This window comes from Sinohyriopsis cumingii, chromosome 17 (assembly GCF_028554795.1).
Source record: "Sinohyriopsis cumingii isolate HCF-2022 chromosome 17, ASM2855479v2, whole genome shotgun sequence".
Classification (NCBI taxonomy): domain Eukaryota; kingdom Metazoa; phylum Mollusca; class Bivalvia; order Unionida; family Unionidae; genus Sinohyriopsis; species Sinohyriopsis cumingii.
In genome coordinates this window covers 63936134-63958433 of record NC_142977.1, presented here as the reverse complement: position 1 = coordinate 63958433, position 22300 = coordinate 63936134, and the positions used below count along the sequence as shown (strand labels likewise).

General features: G+C 40.2%; 1 protein-coding gene across 3 annotated transcripts in view; it reads right to left on the bottom strand.

Annotated features, from left to right (window-relative positions):
* The window catches only part of LOC149779111 (polyubiquitin-like), a 51801-nt gene that overhangs the window by 25570 nt on the left and 3931 nt on the right, over positions 1–22300 (bottom strand). Inside the window, exon 1 of one of the 3 annotated variants that reach the window (XM_089939667.1) lies at positions 20718–21083. The exons of 1 other annotated variant lie outside the window; for it this stretch is intronic. In XM_089939667.1, the coding sequence (XP_089795793.1) occupies positions 20718–20789 (72 nt within the window). In that variant the 5' untranslated portion in view covers positions 20790–21083. Of the gene's footprint in view, positions 1–20717; positions 21084–22300 lie in introns of those variants that run through there. One more of the 3 variants, XM_089939665.1, reaches the window with a different exon arrangement.

Genomic DNA, 22300 nt, shown 5'->3' with positions numbered 1-22300 from the left:
CAGCTTTACCCACTCTGAAAGATTTTAAGACCTTGATGAAAAGTCCAGCACCATCATCATCATTACCACCACTACTGTCATCCCCAACCGTCACCAGAGATGCTACCCCACAAAGACCTGAGGAAGAAGAGACGCGCGAAGTGTTTCAAACACCGTCAGCAGCTCCCATTTCGAGTAAGATTGCAGCATCCTTATTGACCCCGTCCCCCACACCCCAACGAGAAGAAATGAAAGCTTGGGTTAAAAAGATGATGTCCACACCTCCTTCGACAGAAGTGAAAAAGAAAGAAGAGAAACCAGAAGCGAAAAAAGAAAAGAAAACCAAAGCCATTCCATTGCCACCTCCACCACCACCACTACCTTCGACTTCTACTCCCGTAGCCCATCGGACACGTAAATCCGTTTCCAAACCACCCTTTCGACCCACCGAAAGTAGCATCACCGAAGAGTGGGTGACTTATTAACACAAAATAAAAAATGGAAAAAGTCTTAGCCAGCATTTACTACGATCCCTCCCATCCTGCAGGTTACGCAGGAGTTCAAAAATTGTATCGTGCTGCCAAAACGCGACTGAAAAGTCTCCGTTTACCTCAAGTGCAACGATGGTTACAAGAACAAGCTACCTACACTTTGCACAAACCCATTCGACGCAAGTTTGCCAGAAGTCGCACCCGAGTGGAAGGCATCGATCATCAATGGCAAGCCGATTTAGCCGATGTCTCTCATTTGGCCAGCTACAATCGTGGCTACAAATATTTGTTTTGTGTCATCGACGTCTTTTCCAAATTTGCCTGGGTCGTGCCTTTGACTTCCAAATCGAGCAGCGAGTTAGTGCGAGCCCTGCAACGGGTGTTGAAACAAAGCGGTCGTCGCCCTCTTCGATGGCAAACGGACAAAGGCACCGAATTTCTGAACCAAGCTTTGCAAAAAGAATTAAAGAAACGTGACATTCATTTTTTTACCACCGAGAATCCCGAAACCAAAGCCAGCATCGTGGAACGTTTTCAACGCACTTTGAAAGAACGCATGTGGAAATATTTTACGCATCACCACACTCTGAAGTACATCGACATCTTACCGCACCTGGTGCAAGCGTACAACCAATCTTACCATCGAAGCATCGGACGTGCCCCGCAAGACGTGACTCCCGACAACGAAGTGCTGGTGTTCGAGCGCCTGTTCGGTACGTCCCCGACGAGGGCTGTCCCTAAGAAAAGTGGAGAGTTGACCGTAGGAGATTGGGTGCGCATTGGCAAAACCAAACGCACTTTTGACAAAGGTTACTTACCTAACTGGACGACCGAACTGTTTCGCGTCACTGGACGAGTGCATGGCCGTCATCCTACCGTCTATAAATTGGAAGACATGAACGGAGAAGTACTCAAAGGAACGTTTTATTTGCCCGAGTTACAACGTGTCACCAAAAAAGAAGACGACGTGTACGACATCGAAAGCATTCTCGAACGCAGAACCCGTAAAGTGGGCAAACGACGTGTCAAAGAAGTCAAAGTACGTTGGAAAGGATATCCACCCAGTTTCGATTCTTGGATCGACGCTTCGCAAGTCATCGACTATAAAAAGAAGAAGTGACCATCATGCCCTTTCACTCAGCAGACGCAGCTACGTCGACCACTCCTTCTTCCCCTAGTTCTTCTGTGCAAGATTTACAAAAACAACCCTTGTGGGTGTGGTGTGGAGAACGTGTGCCTAAAACGCAAATCGTCTTTTTCTGCCAAATCTTCGTGGTGTATTGTGTCATCGGGGCAGCCATTGCCAATTTGAGTTTGCAACAAGGAGACAAACAATTGTGGACCATTTTATTGAGCAGTTGCATCGGTTACCTGCTTCCCAATCCCTCCCTGAAATTCTCCTCGAACGGGAACGTTGTGTCCAGTGCCAGTGCCAGTCACCACTCCAACCACAATCAGAACCCCATTTTGGGCGGAGACACGCCTCTGACGTCCAGTAATATCCCCTCGGACAGCCACAGAACTCTGGAATTATGAGTCACGAAAACCAATTTTACTTAACCTTACCCAGTGACAGTTCCATGGAGGTGTTTCCCAACAACACGTTGTGCTGTTACACGGCCAAATTACCTCAGGCCATCCCCTTAGATCACGAAGCCCATTGGGAAGTGGCTTTGGTAGAAATAATTCACCCAACCCAAGTCCTCAATGTCATTGACGATCAAAGTAAATTTACGGTGGAAGTTTATGACGAACCATTGCAAAAGTGGATGAATGACAATAACAAATATCCCCATAAAACAAAAAACAAAGTCAATCCAAATTGGATCGACTATGAGTTGTTCATTCCCTCAGGCCATTATTTTAGTGGTCAACATTTGGTCAGCGCCATAGCCTCCAAGTTTAATGGTGTGTTTGGGGAAGCTTTTAAGACTTTCAAGTCCAAAGCTGTCACCCTGGAATACCACAAAACAGCTCGTCGCTTCCTGATGAAATTTCCTGAGGAAAAAATCATGGGTTTCTATTTCTGTGATGAATTGTTTGACATGTTGGGTGGTAACGTAAAGATGAGGAAGAAAGTAGAACAAAGACTAAAAGAAAAAACCGTCATTTACAGCAACGAGTCTTTTGGCCAGTATTTTCATACCCCGGTAGAACTGAACCAAGGACTGAATTTGATCTTTGTGTATTCCGATGTGGTGGAATACAACGTGGTGGGACACACCTCCGTACCGTTACTGCGTGTCATTCCTTTCAAAGTGGACTCTGCCACAATCGCTGACGAGGACGGTGGAAACACTTACCACGTCCACCGCGAATTTGTCCATCCTCACTATTTGCCGGTCAGCAAGTCGTATTTGGACACGGTCAACATTACTATAAAAGGAGATTTGGGACAAAATATTCCATTCACCAAAGGAAAAGTCACGGTGAAACTCCATTTTCGAAAACGGTTCTCTCACGACTCGTAAGTAAGTAAGTCATGTATCCAGTGTACCGAGGGGTTGCTCGACAGCGAGGACACGGTTTAGGAGACATGTTAAAATCGGCCTTTCGTTCGGTGGCTCCAGTCTTGAAACCGATGGTGACACGAGGATTGCACGCCTTGAAAGATGCGGCACTGACACAAGGCAAAGAATTTCTCCAAAATGTCATCATCGACAAACAAAACCCTAAAGAAGCCTTCATGAGGGCAGGCAAAAATGTCTTGCTGCAAACGGGCAAAGACATTTTAGGCCGACGAGACACACCTATAAATGCCCTGCACGCTACCGAGTCAAGCATTCAGCAAGGACAAGGCAGAAAGAGACGACGAAGAAGAAAACATCCTTTCACCAGACTTCAAGCGAGAAAGGCCAAGAAAAGAAGAACCGTTCGAGACTTAGACGTTTTCGATTATTGAGACACAGCAACAACAAAAAATGATGCACCGAGAGTCTTGCGCCTGTTCCAAGACGGAACTGGATCTGTTTGCCATGCCCCCCACCATGATGACGATGCAAGAATCCCAATGGGTGGAATTTCATCCCGTCTCCTCATTGATAGCCTCAGCTCCCATCGAGTTTGAAATCAAAGGACAGCCCGAAGATTACATCGATCTGAATAGCAGTTACTTGTACTTGAAAGTCAAAGTTCTAGATAAGGATGATGGTGCAGTAGAAAGCACTGAGATTATAGCTCCCGTCAACAATTTCATGCATTCCTTGTTCAGCTCAGTGGACTTGTACTTGAACAACAAACTGGTCAGCAGCAGCATGGATACTTACCCTTACCGTGCCTACCTGGAAAATCTCTTGACGTACGGAACAGATGCCAAGACAAGTCATCTCAATGCCTGTGTGCTGTGGGTAGATGACGAAGCGGGCAAGTTTAAGATAACTGACGCAGATGACAATGACGGCTTTGTGGCAAGACGAAACAGAATCACAGGTAAAAAGAGTTTAGAACTGATGGATCGTTTGCATTTGGACATGTGGTTGCAAGAGAAATATTTGCTGAACGGGGTCAATGTGTGCCTGAGACTGAATCGCAGCAGTGCCACTTTCCATTTGTTGGCTGATGAAACTGCTACTAAGAGTGGCAATCCTAAAAGCCAAATCGAAGATGCCAAACTCTACGTACGACGCGTGGAAGTGTTACCTAAAGTGGGAAACGACATCAGTCAGACGTTGAGCAGAACGACCGCCAAGTATCCCATACCACGTGTGGAAGTGAAAACGTTCACCATTTCTGCTGGACTGCAATCCATAACCGAAGATCATCTGTTCCAAGGACAGTTACCCAAACGTTTGATCCTTGGTATGGTCTCGAATGCAGCCTTCAACGGAGCCTTCGCTGAAAATCCTTTCTATTTTCAACACTTCAACGTGAAGAAAATCGAAGTCAGTCGCGATGGCAAGACCTTGTGTACCCGACCTTTCGAACCTAACTTTGTTGACGGGAATTATTTGAGGTCGTACTTGTCCCTGTACGAAGCCACCGGCCAGTTAGGAACCAACACCAGTCACGGCATTGAGTATGACGAATATGCAGGAGGCTATGCTTTGTGGGCGTTTGATTTCACTCCAGACCAAGGCAGCGACGAGGGACATTTCCACCCTATAAAATCAGGCCAGATTCGTGTGGAACTTCAGTTTGCAGCAGAACTGAAACAGACAGTGAACGTCATCCTGTATGCAGAATTTGACAATACCATAGAAATCAACAGTTTGAGAGAAGTCATTCTAGATTATTAGAAAGCCATGGAAGACTGTTATCCCTCTTTACCTAGTGGAGAAACTTTGGAATGTGAGGAGACCGTGGAAAAAGAAGAATCTCAAGACAAAGACGAAGAAGATATCATAATGAAGTCGAGATGGCCAGAACAAGAAGCCCATTTAGTCTGCTGTTTTGCCAAACACTTGGTCGACAAAATGACGGAATTGATCAAGAAAAATTGTTATGGATGTCAAAACGATCATCCCAGTCAAATTCAACACGATAAATGCCTGATGTTAAGTCAAGAAGAAAAATTGGACGAGTATCTGGACGAAGCTTGGAGTCTCATCTCGAACAAAGACGTGTTGCACCAGTGGTATAAAGACTTGCGTGAACATTCTTGTCCACCATTAACCACTCAAGAGATCCATCGTATCGAAGCTCTCCTGAATCAGAGTGAGGAAACAGAACGAATAACCGTTTATTCGTCAGACATTTTCAAGCAAAAAGTCAGGATCGAATTGACGACGTATTATTACCTGTGAAGAAGAAAACAAACACAAATGGATACCTGGGAACTTTATTACCTTTTGAACCACAGTTCGTATACGTCTTCTTGGAATCCCGTCGTCTGTGCTAAAGATGAACTCCCTCATCGCAAACCTAAAGACCATCAAGCTTACGTGATCAACACGGACGACAGTCATCTCCCAGGAACCCACTGGGTAGCCGTCTACTTTCCTCAAGAAGGATGTGTGGAATATTTCGATTCGTACGGATTGCCCCCTTTGGAAGACGATATCATCGACTTTATGAGAAGAAATGCTCAAACCACCCGATTCAATAATGTGAAATTACAAGGCACAGATTCCTTGGTGTGTGGACAGTACTGTGTGTATTTTCTGCATCATCGCAGCCTGGGCTATTCCTTAGAACATTTAGTGACTCATTTCGATCCTCGTTCTTCTGCTAGAAACGATGTGAAAGTAGATCGATGGTTTTGTGACCATTATGCTTATCTTTTGTCTCAAGCTAGGAAACGTAGTGTCCATCAATGGCCTAATGATTTCCAACAGTGGAAATCACAATTTCATTCACAACGTTGTCAGCCCTGTTTAAAGTAGTTAGTAATTGAAGAAAAAAATGTTTGATGTTATCATGTTGGATTATTGTTAGAGTTGTTGTTAGTTAGTGTTAAGTGATTTATGAATAAAAAATGTTGTGTTTTGAAAAAAATGCCTTTGTGGTTTGTTTAGCTATAAGAATGTTGGATTGATGCTCTTTCATTTCTTACTATCCCTCTCATGAACGTTGCGGCTCGAAAACCGTGTGGGGGATGTTTTCCTTCACGTCCGCGCTTTGACTTTAAGAACCGGGTTGTTCCCAGTCTAACCATCCATTGTCGACTCATCCTCCTAAGAAGATGTGCTCCAAACTAGCTAAGCTCAACGAAGCCTACGTGAATTTGCATAGGGTCAGACACAGTCTGATACCAAAGCCAGAAGAAATAGAAAATGTGAGAATGTTAAAAATCACTGAAGACCTGATAGAAGAGCTCTTCAGAGAAGAAATGAACAGGGAGAAAGAAGAATGGACAGAGAAGTACAGACTTCAGAGACAGCAGCAACAGCAGCAACAACAGCAACAGCAGCAGCAGCAACCTGAAGCTGACAGAGGCTTTGTCGATTGTCGTATCGACACCAAAGAATTCTTCTTCTCTTTCCGAAGAAGCAGACCTATCGCCAGAAAGTCTATCCTCAGAGGACATCGCATTCTTAGAAACTAACAAAGAATGCCATAGCAAAACAAAAAAAACAGCCCTTTTCAGGGCTACCCAATACTCTAGAAAAGAAATAACCATCGATTTGCCAATGTGTGTAGGTAGAGTAGTGTGAAAATAAACACTAACTCTTTCTTAAAAAATGTGAGGGTATGTGTTTGTGTGATTGTGTGATTGTGTTTGTAAGCGATAAAGTAGGTTGGTGAGGATAGTAGATTAAAATGATGTAGGGGCTGTTTGAGGTGTATATTTGGGGTTAGATTGGATTGCCTTGCGTATGTGGATAGTCTATTGAAGTGATTTATAAAAATTTTAGAATAGTGATGGGTAGCATGAAAAGTGAGTGAGTGTTTCTTTTAGGTCCGCGCGTTGTTGTTTCTTTGGTCATGATCTAGGTAAGATCAATTTTATGTTTTTAGGAGGATGTTTTCCTTCACGTCCGCTCTTTCACTATAAATTGAAACTCGTTCGGCAGTCTAGCTACCCTTGTTGATTGATCAACACCACCAGAAGAATGAACACCAGAATTGTGAAACTGTTAGAACTCCAGATGCACCTGGAATATGCCAGGCGCATATTAAATGAACTGGCCGCTGAAGCCATTGTCGAGGAGGGAAGGATAAGAGAGGAGGAAAGAATAAAAAAAGAAGAGGAGAAGGAAAAGGAGAGAAGAAAAAATTTCAGAATCCCAGAGAGTGAAAATTGGGATTCTGAAGCGACATATCCTGCCTCTGCTCTCTCCCCCCAAAAGGTAAAAAGTAACTGGGGGATAAGATGTGTATGTGGCGCCAGGCCTGGAAGGTGCCACCATTAACCAGGTGTCCATGAAGTTCCAAACAAAACAGCCCTTTTCAGGGCTACCCAATACTCTAGAAAAGAAATAACTATTAATTTGCCAATGTGTGTAGGTAGAGTAGTGTGAATATAAACACTAACTCTTTATTAATAGTGGAAGTGTATGTGTTTGTGTGTTTGTGTTTGTAAATGGTGAAGTAAGTTTGTGTGAATAGTAGATTATGGGTTTCTTAGCGTATGTGAAGAGTATAGTTAGGGTTATATTATATGAAAAAAGTAGGGGGATGTTTTCCTTCACGTCCGCGCGTTGTTGGGTCATGATCTAGGTAAGATCCATTTTATGTTTTAGGGGATGTTTTCCTTCACGTTCGCGCTTTTCGTATAAGAACCCACAGTATTAGTTGTTCAAACCATTCTGCAAAGAATACAAAGAAGATGGCGTCAAACCAAATGGACAAAATACAAACCTTGCAAGACGTTTTAGACAACTTAGGAATAATGGAACAGATGCTAATAAGACTCGTTGAAGACCATTATTCCTATAGTCCCCATCGTGTAAAGATGGAAATTAACAATTTAAGAAAAGCAAAGGACAAGATTAGTGGTGTGATGAAGGAAATAAAGGAGGAGAAGGAGGATGAAGAGGAAAAGATAAGAATAAGAACATGGAACGAAAAAATTGAAAAAGAAGAGGAAAATGAGAAGAGGAAGAAAGAAGAAGAGGAGGAAGAGGAGGAAGAGAAGAAAGAAGAGGAGGAGAAAAAAAAGAAGAGAAAGAGTGTTGGAGATAAAATAAGAAGTTGGTGGAGGAAAAGAAGAAATTAGAAGCAGAAGAAAACCCAAAGGCCCTTTTCAGGGCCAGCCATATATCTCGAAAAGAGATAGCCTTTCCATTGCCTACCCCTTTTTTTAAATTGTTAAATTTAAAAAAAATCCCATGTTCCATTCCCTTTGTCCCTAAACAAGCCCAAACTCTATTCCCCATGTTAAATTCCCCTTGTCCGTAGAGTGGCCCACGATTTATTGCCATGTTAAATTCCCCTTGTCCGTAGAGTGGTCCACGATTTTTCGCCATGTTAAATTTCCATTGTCCGTAGAGTGGCCCAGGGGTCCCTGTAATGCTAATTCCCATTGTCCGTAGGGTGGCCCCTTTCACTACTTACATTGGATATTTTCAATGTCAACTTTAAAACTGCGAACCAGGATAAAGATCATTAGTTATGGCAACACGTTATTATGACCACAGTGCCCCCACATTTCCATTCGATTTGTTCTACGAACGTTTACATGAACCCAGACCTGAACCAGGGCCATCATACGAACCTAAACCCCAAGAAGCCGAAACACAAACAGATGTGGCATCCACATCTCCTTAACTAGTACGTACACTCCCAAGAGCAAAACACAAGCAAAACCCACAAAACACGTGTACCAACCATACCTGTTACATCCACATTGCAACAAATAGAAAAAGGACATGAACCTATGCACTATCGAGAAAGTGTATCACCGGCAAAACAGACCCAATTTCCAAGCGAATGCGAACATTTAAAAAAAAACAGACATCAAAAACATCATACATCCGAATTTCGCACGTCGGGAGATCAATTCGACTGGATAACAGAACATAGCACGCATGAAGTCATTAAATAGACCACATCGATTTCCAGCGATTGTTCACGAGTAATATCATGACCTAGGAATATTATGCTTATTAAGGAATGAACTTATTGAAAACGTCATAACGTATATTACGGCACCGATAATGAGTTATAATACAATTCTCAGCGTAAGCAATACCGCATTTCAGCGTGTTCATACATATAAAACTAAGAGAATTACCTCGATGAATACAATCGCATTAACAACTCCAGAACTTAATGTGAATTTCTCTACACTAATCACCACTAGGGATGGTCGCACACTCGAAATTGCATTGGCATCATTTGGCCTAATATCTGATCATGCTCATTTCGTGGTCTTTCCACGATTAACTCATTTGTGTATTCGACAAAAAGTGGTGCCACATAGAATAATATTGACCTTCGCGCGGGCGCGTACCACATGGAAGAGATTTGATACAAAAATCACAATGGTGTACGCAAATTCGAATTCACCATCAGATCAGTCATTTCAATCGAATTCCTATCATAGGCTGCCGACATAACACAGACGGCAATAAGAACACTTTGGAGTTGGCCTGAAGACATTGACGTTCATGAACAATGTTTACGCATGAAACACCATTTCGCGAAAGATAAAATGTTAAAATTCTGGCTTTAGTAATCTAGTTCGTGGATTGTTTACAGGGACACCAAAAGTGCTCCCGACCTGACCTTGACCCGCAAACCAGTCACTAGATAAGCTGAGAGTGTCACCAAATTGTGCTGCAAAGAGCTCTTCGAGATTACTAACAAGCTGATGTCAAGGAACAAATCAACACCACTTCCAGCTACCTTCTCTTCAGTCGACCTTCCGGACATGTTTGCAAATTTCTACCATGACAAAGTACAAACCATTAGAGAAAAGGTTGACATCACAATTTCATTTGACTCGTCGTCACCATACAGTTGGGATACAGAATTTGAGCGGCAACCATTAGTAGCATTTGAACCTGTCTCTATGGATTTCGTACGTACAATCGTGTTGAAGAGTGCACCAAAGTCATGTGAACTTGATCCAATTCCAACATAAGTGCTGATTGAGTACTTAGATCCAGTATTGCCTTCATTAACTGATGTTATTAAAACCTCTCTCTCATCAGGGGAATTTCCGTCATTTTTCAAAACTGCCATTGTAAAGCCTCTGCTGAAGAAACCAACACTAGACCATAACGATTTAAAGAACTACCGCCTAGTTTCTAATCTTCAATTCATATCAAAAATCTTAGAAAAGGTTGTTCTATCCCAGCTTGTATCTCATCTAAATTCAAACAGCCTTTTTAGCAATGTACAATCTGCATATCGCCCTTGCCACAGTACTGAAACTACTCTTCTAAAAGTAGTTAATGACATTCTCTCTGCGTTGGATAGCGGAAAGATTACAGACCTCACCCTCCTTGATTTGTCTGCAGCATTTGACACAGTAGACCATGATATATTTCTTCACCGTCTCCAGCATGTATTTAGCATTCATGATACAGCCTTAATGTGGTTCAAGTCCTACTTGGTCAACAGGACACAAGTTGTATCTGCAAAAGGAATAAACTCCAGCCCAGTTGATCTATGTTATGGTGTTCCACAGGGGTCTGTTCTTGGACCTGTTCTCTTCATTCTGTACACTCAGTCGCTCTCAAGTGTCATAGATCATCATCCAATGTCTCACCAATTGTACGATGATGACACCCAAATATACAAATCTAGCCATCCAACTGAAGTTGATGCTACCATCCAAGGTGTAGAGAGGTGCATTTCTGATGTGAAATCATGGATGACATGTAACAAGCTGCAGATGAATTATGATAAAACTGAGGCCATTTTGATCACAACAAAACGACTTTCTCATTCACATCCTTTACCTCAAACAATAAATATCAGCAACGCCAACATTAAATTCACACAATTAGTACGAAACCTAGGTGTTACTCTGGACAGTACTCTCACATTGCACCAACATGTCATGAACATATACAAGGCTGCATATCTTGAGCTGAGACGCATCAGCTCAGTTCGCAAATATCTTTCAGTTGATGCCACTAAAACACTTGTGTGTTCATTAGTACTTTCAAGACTGGACTATTGTAACTCAATTCTGTCTGGTTCATCTCAATATCTACTCCAAAAACTTCAAAAAGTTCAAAACACAGCTGCTCTGATCATACTTAGAGTACCACGATCAGAGCACACCTCCCCGCTGCTCTGTAACCTACACTGTCTATCCATTTAATCCAGAATCAAACACAAAATTTGTTCACTGTGCTACGTTTCATTGTCAGACTCTAGTCCAACATACCTATCCGACCTCACCCTTGTATACACACCAGCAAGATACTTACGCTCCTCTTCTGACAATCGTATACTCATTATTCCCGCTATGAAAACAAAGTCATATGGACAACGTTCTTTTGCATACCAGGGCCCAGCAACGTGGAATGAATTGCCCACTGAACTTAGACACAAAGACACAGTGATCACATTCAAAAGGGCTCTCAAAACTCACTTATTTCGACTGCAAGAACAAACTTAAAGACCTAATAATGTTTCCTACCTGAAATATTCTCAGCATGTTTTTATTTTTTAATGTTTTTCTAATTTCATGGTGTTTGTTCTTTCGTAATAACATTATTATATGTTTTTTATCTTATAGGTGTTGTCTAATGTTGTAAAGCGCTTAGATCTTCTGAAGATTAGGCGCTATACAAAGTCCTCATTATTATTATTATTATTATTGGTTACGAAATAGCGTATTGCAAGTGTTTCAATAAATGTGAGATCGACCGAAGTGATTAGTGACTCGAACAAGGGCCCATTACCAACCAAATATAAAAATACATGTACAAGATACATCTGTTTTCTTCCTTTTCTGACCTTCTTCGAAACTGAGAGAAAACGTGTGCAGAAGAACAACACAAATTACCCTGCCAATGCTCGCGCTGAATTTGTCAATACTAGCATCAAAAGTTATTAAACTTCGCAAAATAGTGCAGAGACTGAAATTTATTGAATGCAGTTTTAGACAATGTTTTCATAGGCACAGCGAGTATCACACTCGCCAGATAAAGAGATGCGATTGCGAAGTCTGCAGGTCCGTCTATGATGTTTTATATGGACCGTATACAACAGCTATTGTTCATCATGATTTGCTGCAGCCGCACCTTGATGTTTAAAGCACAGTGTCCCTTTTTAACCTTGGTTTTCCTCAGTGTCAACCAAATATTCATGAAGGCTGATTAATGTTCCCGTATTCGATTCATTTCATTCATACATTTGGATTTTGGAGAAATGTTCGCAAGGTTATTTACGGCCCAAACAAAACGCCGTGTTACAACCAAAAGGCACCGTCAACGATTCAGTTTCGCATAGTCTTCTTGCAGCTGCTTGCAAATTTGAGTTAAAACATTAACATTGTGGATGCCTGCACTATTAACTTCACTCGCATACGAATAACGTTTGTTGTCGTTAATTTAGCCTTGGAACTGCATGAACGTTGTCGTATGCGAATACGACATACACGCATGCAATAGTAAATTTCAGTGGCAGTGTACATTGCAGATATATATCCAACATAGTGTCAGTGCACCAAAACAGGTGTATTTGATATTTGCACATACGAACCGATAAAATAAACAACCAACTAGTGCTACGATATTTGATCAGTTAGGAGTGATTGAGGTTTCTTTGCAGAAAAACAGTCATCATGAACCATCCGAAAAAAATTTGCTAAACTTTGACGAAATTCAGGTCGAAAATAATTACCACAACCTGTCATCTCTGCAATGACATGCACAAAACATTGACGCAAGTCTGCATATTTCAAAGCACGAATTTTCTACGTTGTGTCCAGTGTATTATACTTCGTTGGATCACCTTCATTATTTTAAAAAGTATGTGATAGACACGTGTTTTCATGCACGTGAAAGTCGACCAATTATCAATAACAAACTTGGCATCGCCCTTCACCCCCAGTCCTGTCACAGGTGGTTACACATCTTAGTTATATAATCATGTTCGATACATTCTCTGTTGTTGGAGGGTACAGGTGGTATAATGAAGGTCTTTAAAGCGAATTAGAGCAGTAATATTTCCTAAATAATAATGTTGTATCACGAATTAACTCAAATTTCACAATGAGGTTTACTCCGATAAGAGGCTTTAAGTAGAATTGTCCCCGTGTCTATGACTCAAAGAGACGTTAATGAACATAATGTGTTTAAAGCAAGAACTCCGCGGTGACATTACTATTATCAAAGTCAGCGGTGATGCCAATGCAAACGACAGTTGGGATATTTTCGTTCCTCACTGCCATTTCAGTGGTGTTAGCGGTTGAGGCTCCATTGGTTGCAAAAGCCGCTGTGCCTGAAGCAGTCGGAACAGCAAGCTTAATGGTTTAAGAAAAGAAATCGATGATATACCTATGATTGTTCTTCTAGTAAACGAATACAATTGAGAAACGCTCTTCGGTTACCATGAACGATTCTCAGAATAGCCTCAGGTAGTGGTCTTCGGTACAACTTGTAGGAGGCCTCTACGTTAACCAATTTTGATTTAATCACGATGGCATAATAATTCAAACATTTTCGATGTATTATTTCGAGGGATAAGCTCGGAAAATATGGCCTCAGGGGATGATTGAACGCATAGTGGAAACTGGCATTGCTAACCTGAACTTGACAACATGACCTGGAACGCTTTGGATCTCATACACAATAACACCCAACAATCTTAAATATTTTGATCCGTACGGAATTGCATCACCACTTGACGCATTTGATTTATATCATGTCCGGCAAAGTCACCTACCAAAGTTTTATTCAACTCTGCCATTATAATCTCTATTGGACGGGCCAATATGCAGCCATTGTGTTACTGAAGCTTTGCATGCACTTGAGCGTACACAAACCACACTTAACATTATTCAAAATAACTAATAGTGTTTACAGTGCTACTCAGCTAGACAGGGTACAGATTTGGTTAAGTTTTCAAGCCGGTTTGTTGCTGACGTCGACATGGTCTTGCTTGGGATTAAGGAAGATCGAAGTGAAAACTTAAAACGTCCAACGTTGACACGCAAAATTCAGTTGTCTGCAAGTTGCTGTTGCAAAAACTTGTAAGTAACCAGTGAAGTCGGAGGAATCAGATACTCTGGAACGCGAACTGTGTTTAGTAAAGACTGTGTTGATAATGCTGATGCAATAACAAACCAATACGTGGATGAACATATCAACCCATACCACATGTAATAACTTCAAAGGGAGTTATCAAAGAAATATTAGTCAGTAAAGTAGGGAAAATACATGAAAGTTTCTGATAACCTTAACCTCGCATTTAAAGCTGCATGCGTTTGGATCATACTTATACATTTGAACGGATTAAGAGGCCGGTGGGCTACAACATTAGTAAATGATTCCCGAATAACTAGATCAGTACTATCACTGTCTCGTAGCCTCAACGTAGGTAATGTTCCAATACCATTCACATATTCATCAACAGAATAATCGATCAATAATATTGAAATTCAGATGGAACAAATCATCATCTATACGGTCGTGGACTTCACCATGTTTGTTGTTTGTGCTTGTGTTTAAGATTAGATTGATCATTACATATAATTAATTGATTCTAACCAAAGTTATGAGATTGCGAATTTGCCGAGATGTTTGTGTTAGATCAGCTGACCAGCGATGCCAAACTTGGAAGTTTTTTATACTTTACAGTGAATATCTGCTTAAAATGTATATTCGGTTTTACCAAACTCTCGTGTACACTCAAATAACACTGGTCAACAGTGAAATCATTACTGACTTGAAAAGGCCCTAATCTGTAGTATTTTGGTGTGCCGAACACGAATATAACCGTGAAAAATTTGTATTGGCTCTCGTTTTGAAGATATTCATATACCTCATTTTCTATGTTTCACTGTGTAAATTTCTCCAGTAGGACTGCAGCAACATCCGGAATAATGATGTAACATTGCATAATACCATCATGCTCACATCATCCACAGTTGATTGCATCATTTTCTGATGCAACGCAATACTAATGCCATGCAGCTGCTGAAGTAAGTTGACGTCAGCAGTGTACTATACATGTGTAGGCCTATTATACTAATGCCAGGCGGCTGCTGAAGCTGACGTAAGCAGTGTACTATATAAAGCCCAATCAGATAGGTTCAGCATTTAAAATATTTTAGACGTTGTGCGAGACAGTTCAAGCTACTGTTACATAAAACTTATTATTTTATCCATTTACGTACAATAAAGAACAGTAATGCCTCGAAAGTGTGTTAATACCGCGGACAATTTTTGCTATATTTGTGGGGAAGTGACATTTGCCAACCAGAAGAAAAGTATCAATTCTCAAGTGAAGAAGGCATATCATCTTTACTTCGGATGCAAGGTTGGTGACCAAGACAAGCCTTGGGCTCCGCATATATGCTGTGCTACATGTACAACACAGCTTTCACAGTGGTTGAATTGCAAAAGGTCATCAATGCCGTTTGCAGTCCCAATGGTGTGGAGAGAGCCAAGCAACCACCTAAATGACTGTTACTTCTGCTTGGTTCCTCCTCTTTCCGGCGGAATAACGAAGCGAAAGAAGTCGAGAATAGTCTACCCAAACATTCCGTCTGCATTGAGACCAGTTCCACATGGTGAGGGACTTCCTATTCCAGAACCTCCAGCAGAATATTCTCTTGATTCATCTGACGAAGACAAATGTGAGTCGACCTGTTCTTCTCCTGGTCCATCAGCATGCAGTGATCCAGATTTTCATTGTGGTGCATCATCAACCCCACACAGAATAACACAGGAAGAACTAAATGACCTGATTCGTGATTTGGACTTATCAAAGAACAAGGCAGAATTGCTAGGATCAAGACTCCAACAATGGAATCTTCTAGAAGAAGATGTCACAATTACTGCATATCGAAAGCGCCACCAGCAATTGGAACCTTTCTTCAGAAAGGAAAGTAATCTGATATTCTGTTCCGATATTGAGGGCCTCATGAATGCTTTAAAAATCACTCATGACCCACAAGAATGGAGACTATTTGTGGACTCTTCGAAACCGAGTCTCAAGGCTGTGCTTTTGCACAATGGAAACATTCTTCCATCTATTCCAGTAGCGTATGCTGTCCACATGAAAGAGACATACGATAACTTAAGGCAGCTACTGAATTCCATTGAGTATAACAAGTACAGCTGGCACCTCTGTGGTGATTTGAAGGTAGTTGCCCTTTTAATGGGACTGCAGCAAGGATATACAAAATACATGTGTTTCTTATGCGAGTGGGATAGCCGAGCAAGGGAAATGCACTACATGAGGAAGGAATGGACTCACAGGCAGAATGTAGCCATTGGAGAGAAGAATATCCAACACCCAGCTCTGGTTGAGGCTCAGAAAATCTTGCTACCACCCCTTCACATCAAACTAGGTTTGATGAAGAACTTCGTGAAAGCCATTGACCGGACTTTGCCAGCATTCCAATACCTGCATGAAAAATTCCCTCGACTCAGCGAAGCAAAGATTAAAGAGGGAGTTTTTGTGGGTCCTCAGATTCGAGAGCTTTTCAAAGATGACCGGTTCAACAACTTGCTGGAAGGTGACGCGAAACAAGCATGGAATGCTTTTCGCCTAGTTTCTACAAACTTCCTCGGAAATGTTAGGGCAGAAAACTATAAGGAACTAGTAGAAGACATGTTGATGAAGTATAAGAAACTTGGCTGCAATATGTCTCTAAAGATTCACTTCCTTCATTCCCATTTGGATTTCTTTCCTAGCAACTGTGGTATTGTTAGTGATGAACACGGCGAACGTTTTCATCAAGATATCGCAACAATGGAACAAAGATACCAGGGAAAATGGTCCACTACAATGCTGGCTGACTACTGCTGGACACTCCTCAGAGATGCTCCCGAACAGCTGTACAAGAGACAGGCGAAGAAATCTAAGATGTAGTCAATGACTTGATTTTTTATAGGTAGGCTATTACAGTTGACCTTTTACTATTGGAATGCATTTCGTTATGTAAACATTAATTTCTTGCAGATTACAAAAAAACTAGAGCCAATTTTGCAATTTGACTGTCATATTCGTGTTCAGCACATAAAAATTGATAAGAATTGACTAATTTTATTTCAGTAACATGACTTTTGTAAAAATTTGTTGTCCAGTGTAATAGCTTGTTAAAGGTCATAAACAAGTCATCCACGTGAAACACTGTGGTATGCCAATATCAATTCGACTGCAATTGGTTAGAAGTGCGTATACATGCTGAACCTGATCAAATTCAGCCTTTCAAGCAACTATATATGGAAGAACTAGCACGGGCCCTCAATGTTACTTACGTGAACGAATAATCGAAGCAGAGCAACAACTGCAAAATTAAAGCATCATGCTCAAGAAATACAAACGTGTGTGTCTTTATCGCCTATGGAATGTGTCAAATATCAGCGGCAAAAGACATTGACCTGTGTGCAGCGGAAATCACAACCACACCCAGTATAGGCAGACCAACTAAAATTGTTGTCGGGTCTATATCGATAGTAAACGGTTTGGCAAGCGGTTCTTGCAAAACAATCTCGTTGCGGCTACATTCAGTCAAACGTGTCTACCCAGAGCTTCTCGCTGAGCAGAAAACAGTCGCCCTGTGATTAATAACCTCTACCTGATGCCTACTGAAGATCAAATATTTGTTTTTATTTTATATAGCGCATATTCATCCGCGTGTGCTCATCGGGTAAAAATAATATAATCATGGGCTATAGAAGGCATTAACCTATGTCAATACAAATAAAACTATGAAACGCAGATTATCACTCTACACTTACCTCATATATATTAATGACGATTGTTTCACCAGCAAATCCACGCAGAAAAAGCTGAATGACAGAGCCCGACATGACTGTTTCCTTTTGAATCCGTTCAGTTTCAAATAGGGAACCAAAGGTCAATAATAGAATAACTCTATTGAGAAGGGTCTGAGTAAACGTTTCAACCGGCATGTGCTAAATGCGACAGAAAGGCTTTTTGTATAAGCTCTAAACTTCCAAGTAATTCTATCACGTCATTATAATTTCCAAAATCAAATATGGAACTTTATTTATATGTACCAGCACTGAACATATGAAAGTGAAATTTTTCTAAAGTATCCAAATTCCAAATTATTAAAGGGAATTATCCCAAGATTCAAAGTTTGTTTATGTTTGTACCCCGACACACACTCCTCCTCCTGGGTATACGGCATACTCCTTCTAATTATACTCACACCATCCCGCTAAATATGATCACTCTCCATGAGTTTGGGGCGATGGAATTCTGGGTACAATGAATTATACTGGTTATCCATAAATATTCTCCATCAATATGGGTAGAAGAAGTCTATATTTGTTCATTTTTAATATGAAGGTAGTGAAACAATCATCTTCAGAAACATGCACAAGCGAGAACGATTATGCCAATATTAAAATCGATAAGGATATCAGTAATTTTCCTTGAAATGAAATTAAGATAACTGTTATTCCTTATTAATTTGCCTAATTTTATCACGAAAAAAATTATAGTAGGTGTAGTATCCGCATACAATAACGATACACATCACTCCCAAGATTGCTCAGCGGACAGGGACAAGTGTGTTTTGTGGTCTTAAGTAGGAACTGAACTTATATTGAAGGACACCTCTGCCCTTTGAAATAATAAATAAGCCATGACGAAATTATTTTATATTATGGAATGTTCTTTATTTGTGGGTGGTCGAATCTTACTGTATATCTTTATGAGCCTCTTTCGTTAGATTATATGTCCGAAGATGTACAGCTAATATAAAAAATGAATTAAAACTGAATGTAATAAATGCTGCAAATTTCGGAATTTCCATGCCCTACCGATACATAATGTAGCCAATGTTCTACAAAAAAAGGTGATCTACCAACCATAGTTATATCTAGGGATGCTCGGATGAATTTTTCCTGGAGGCGGAGGTGGAGTGGTGGCAAGTAATACTCCTTTGGGAGGGGAAGCGAACATCAGAGGGCTATATCTTGTATACTGTGTAAAGGATACAGTGGAGGTATCTGTTTATTTACCATTTAATGCTAATAACTAAAGGCACTAATCATGTCACTACTTTCATGACACATTTAACATAAGTCATCTGGCTACTTTCCCAACACATCTAATGTACACATCTAGATGCATGAGTCATCTTGAATTATCTAACTACTTATACAACACATTTAATGTACACATCTAGATGAACCAATCACATTGCAACTCTCAAAACCTTCAAGTACATTAGTTGCATTAATTTTCTGTTTGTCATATTCATGGAACCCATGCATGGATCATTCTCTTTGGTTGTGTATACCAATGAACCAAGGCAAACACAACTATGTATCTTTAGTAGTACGTGCACATCTATAAATGTGAAGATTTCCATAACTATATTTTATTTATGTTTAACATGAATATATGCGGCATGGCAAACGCTCTCGTTATTATCAGTTCAATACATTTACTAAAAGGTAAAATAAAGGTAAAACTAAAGCTGTACGAGGGTTCAATCGCAACATTTGTACGTATCCTACCAGTCTGGTGCATCTATTAGTAAGTAATTATCCTTTATTACCCTATCATAACGTCTATGAATACACGCATGGATATAACGCTGAGAGAATCTTACACACAATTTTGCCCTCTTGATGATTGTGATGATGTAGGCTACGCATTTAAACTGCTGCCTTATCAACTGAAGATTTGCAGGGGCCTGCATGAATGTATATGTATATTGTTAATGATCAACAACTCATTCCAGTGCCTGACGTTGGGCAAGCCTTTTTAACATAATTTGTACGTCTCGGATTGTTGTTTAAACTGACAATATGCAGATATGTCTATGACTTATAGGTCACGTTTTCATGAAGAAGGCTGCAGGCATGCTGAATATATGGGGCATGTGAATTCCGAAAATTGAACCTCCTATTAGTTTCAGTTTCAGTTCTTCGTTATCCAAGTTTTTAATTGTCAGATCTATATTTGCGAAAAAAACGTGGACAGGAAGATATGTAATATGATATACCATTACGAACACTCTATAATAAACAACACTCCTCAATTAACAACCAGCTAATCCTGTTTATTTTATCAGCGGGATAACTTTTCCTCTGAAATGACCCCGTATGTATGTATGTATGTATGTATGTAAGCCACGTACGTATGTATGTATGTATGTATGTATGTAAGCCACGTATGTATGTATGCGTGTATGTATATATGTAAGCCACGTATGTATGTATGTATGTAAGCCACGTATATATATGTATGTGTGTAAGCCGCGTTATTCAATTTTAGACTATGACCGAACGGTGATACTCTTTGATTAAGCAGTAAATAGCATCCTCCTTTGTGTATGACCACTTTTCCGTTATACTGAAAAATGCAGCGTAATTTCTGACGCCACTATATTCCATATTACTTGTATTCCATTTACACTGATTGAGGTAGAATGATAATATTTAGTGTGATGTTGAGGAGGATGAGTATTTGACAACGAATGTGCGGGATTCATATTACAAACCTGAACATAAAAAAGGATGACAATATAAAATCGTATACGTAATCTCAAAAAGGACACAGCTTAATGCTAGTCGATATCACTCATAACATCTTTCACGTCATCGTCCTGTTTGTAGTTGTCTATAGCGCATTCACTCGCGTGTGCTGACCGGGTTAAGATAATACAATCATGTGGTATAGAAAGTGTTAACCTATGTTAATACCTAAAATATGAAACGCACATTATGACTACTATATCGTACTTACCTCTTGTATATTAATGGCGATTGGTTCACCAGCAAATCCGTGCAGAAAGAGCTGAATGACAGAGCCCCACATGACAGTTTCTCTTTGAATCCGTTCAGTTTCAAATAAGGAACAAAAGTTCAGAACAACAGCAAGTGTAGTTTCAAGATTCTGTACAAACCTTTAAACCTGTACTTGCTAAAAGAAACGCTTTTTGTGTATATGCTTCAAAAATTCCCAAGTAAATATACCACGTCATGGTATTTCCAAAACTAAATACGGGGGTTTATTTATAGGTACCAGTAGTAACAATACGAAAGTGAAAGTTGTCTAGCGTATCGAAATTCCAAAGTAGAAAAGGGAATAATAACAAGGTCCACAGTTTGTTTATGCTTGTACCGCGACACACACACACACACACACACACACACACACACACCTCCTCCCGGATGTATAAAAACTTCCTTCTGATTACCCTCACAACATCCTACTAAATATGATCACTATCCATCAGTCTGCTTAGATCGAATTCAGGGTACAAGGGAGAATCCGTGTTATCTATGACTATCCACCATCAGTCTGTGCAGATGAAGTCCATATGTCGCATTTCTTTTCAGAACAATTGTATGTTCACAATAATGAACTTGCATACCTGAACAAGAACGAATAAACCAATCTAAAAATCAGTTACAATTTTGAAAAGAAAGTATCGACACTATTATTTCCTTTCTGTTTTCCTAATGTTATCCCGACAAATGTTATAGTAGCTGCAATATCCTTCTACAGTTGTCCTATCCATCACTCCATAAGAATATTCAGCGGACAGGGCCAAGTGTGGATTTTTTGGTTTTAATTGGGACATGGTCTCATTGACCTTTGAAATGATAAATGGGACTAGACGCACAAACCATCTTGCTAGTATAATACCACACCTAACGTACACATCTCCACGCAAGAAAGGTCTATGCTTTTAAAACACATTTAGTGTACACATCTCGACGCAAGAATGATCTATGCTTTTACGACACATTTAGTGTACACATCTAGACGCAAGAATCATCTATGCTTTAAGACAAATTTAATGAGACATTTAGACGCCCAAATCAACCAGCTACTTTCATAATAATTGAATGTACACGTCAAGATGTTCGAGTCACCTAACTACTTATATGACACATTTTATGTGCACATATAGACGAACAAATCATATTATTTCTGTCATAAAATCGATACAGACATTAGTTGTATTCAATTTGTGTCCGACATATTCGTAGAACCAGTGGAGAATTATTGATGGTGATCGTTATGGATCTGTCTTTTTTCCTTATACCAACTGAACCAAGGAAAATTACAACAGTGCGTACGTGTTACTTCATGCTTATCTATAGAAGTGTGAAGATTTCCATCGTTATATTTTATGTATGTTTCGTTAAATAAATGTGACATGAAGTATCTCTTTTAATAGTAACAGGGGATGATGTTTTCATAATTATAGAATATATAAAATGGAATGTTTTCTGCATAATTTGTGTGTGCAGATTTCAAAAATGAACCCATATTTATGGTATCTTTTCCAATAAATTCAGAGGAAGCATTCAAACACA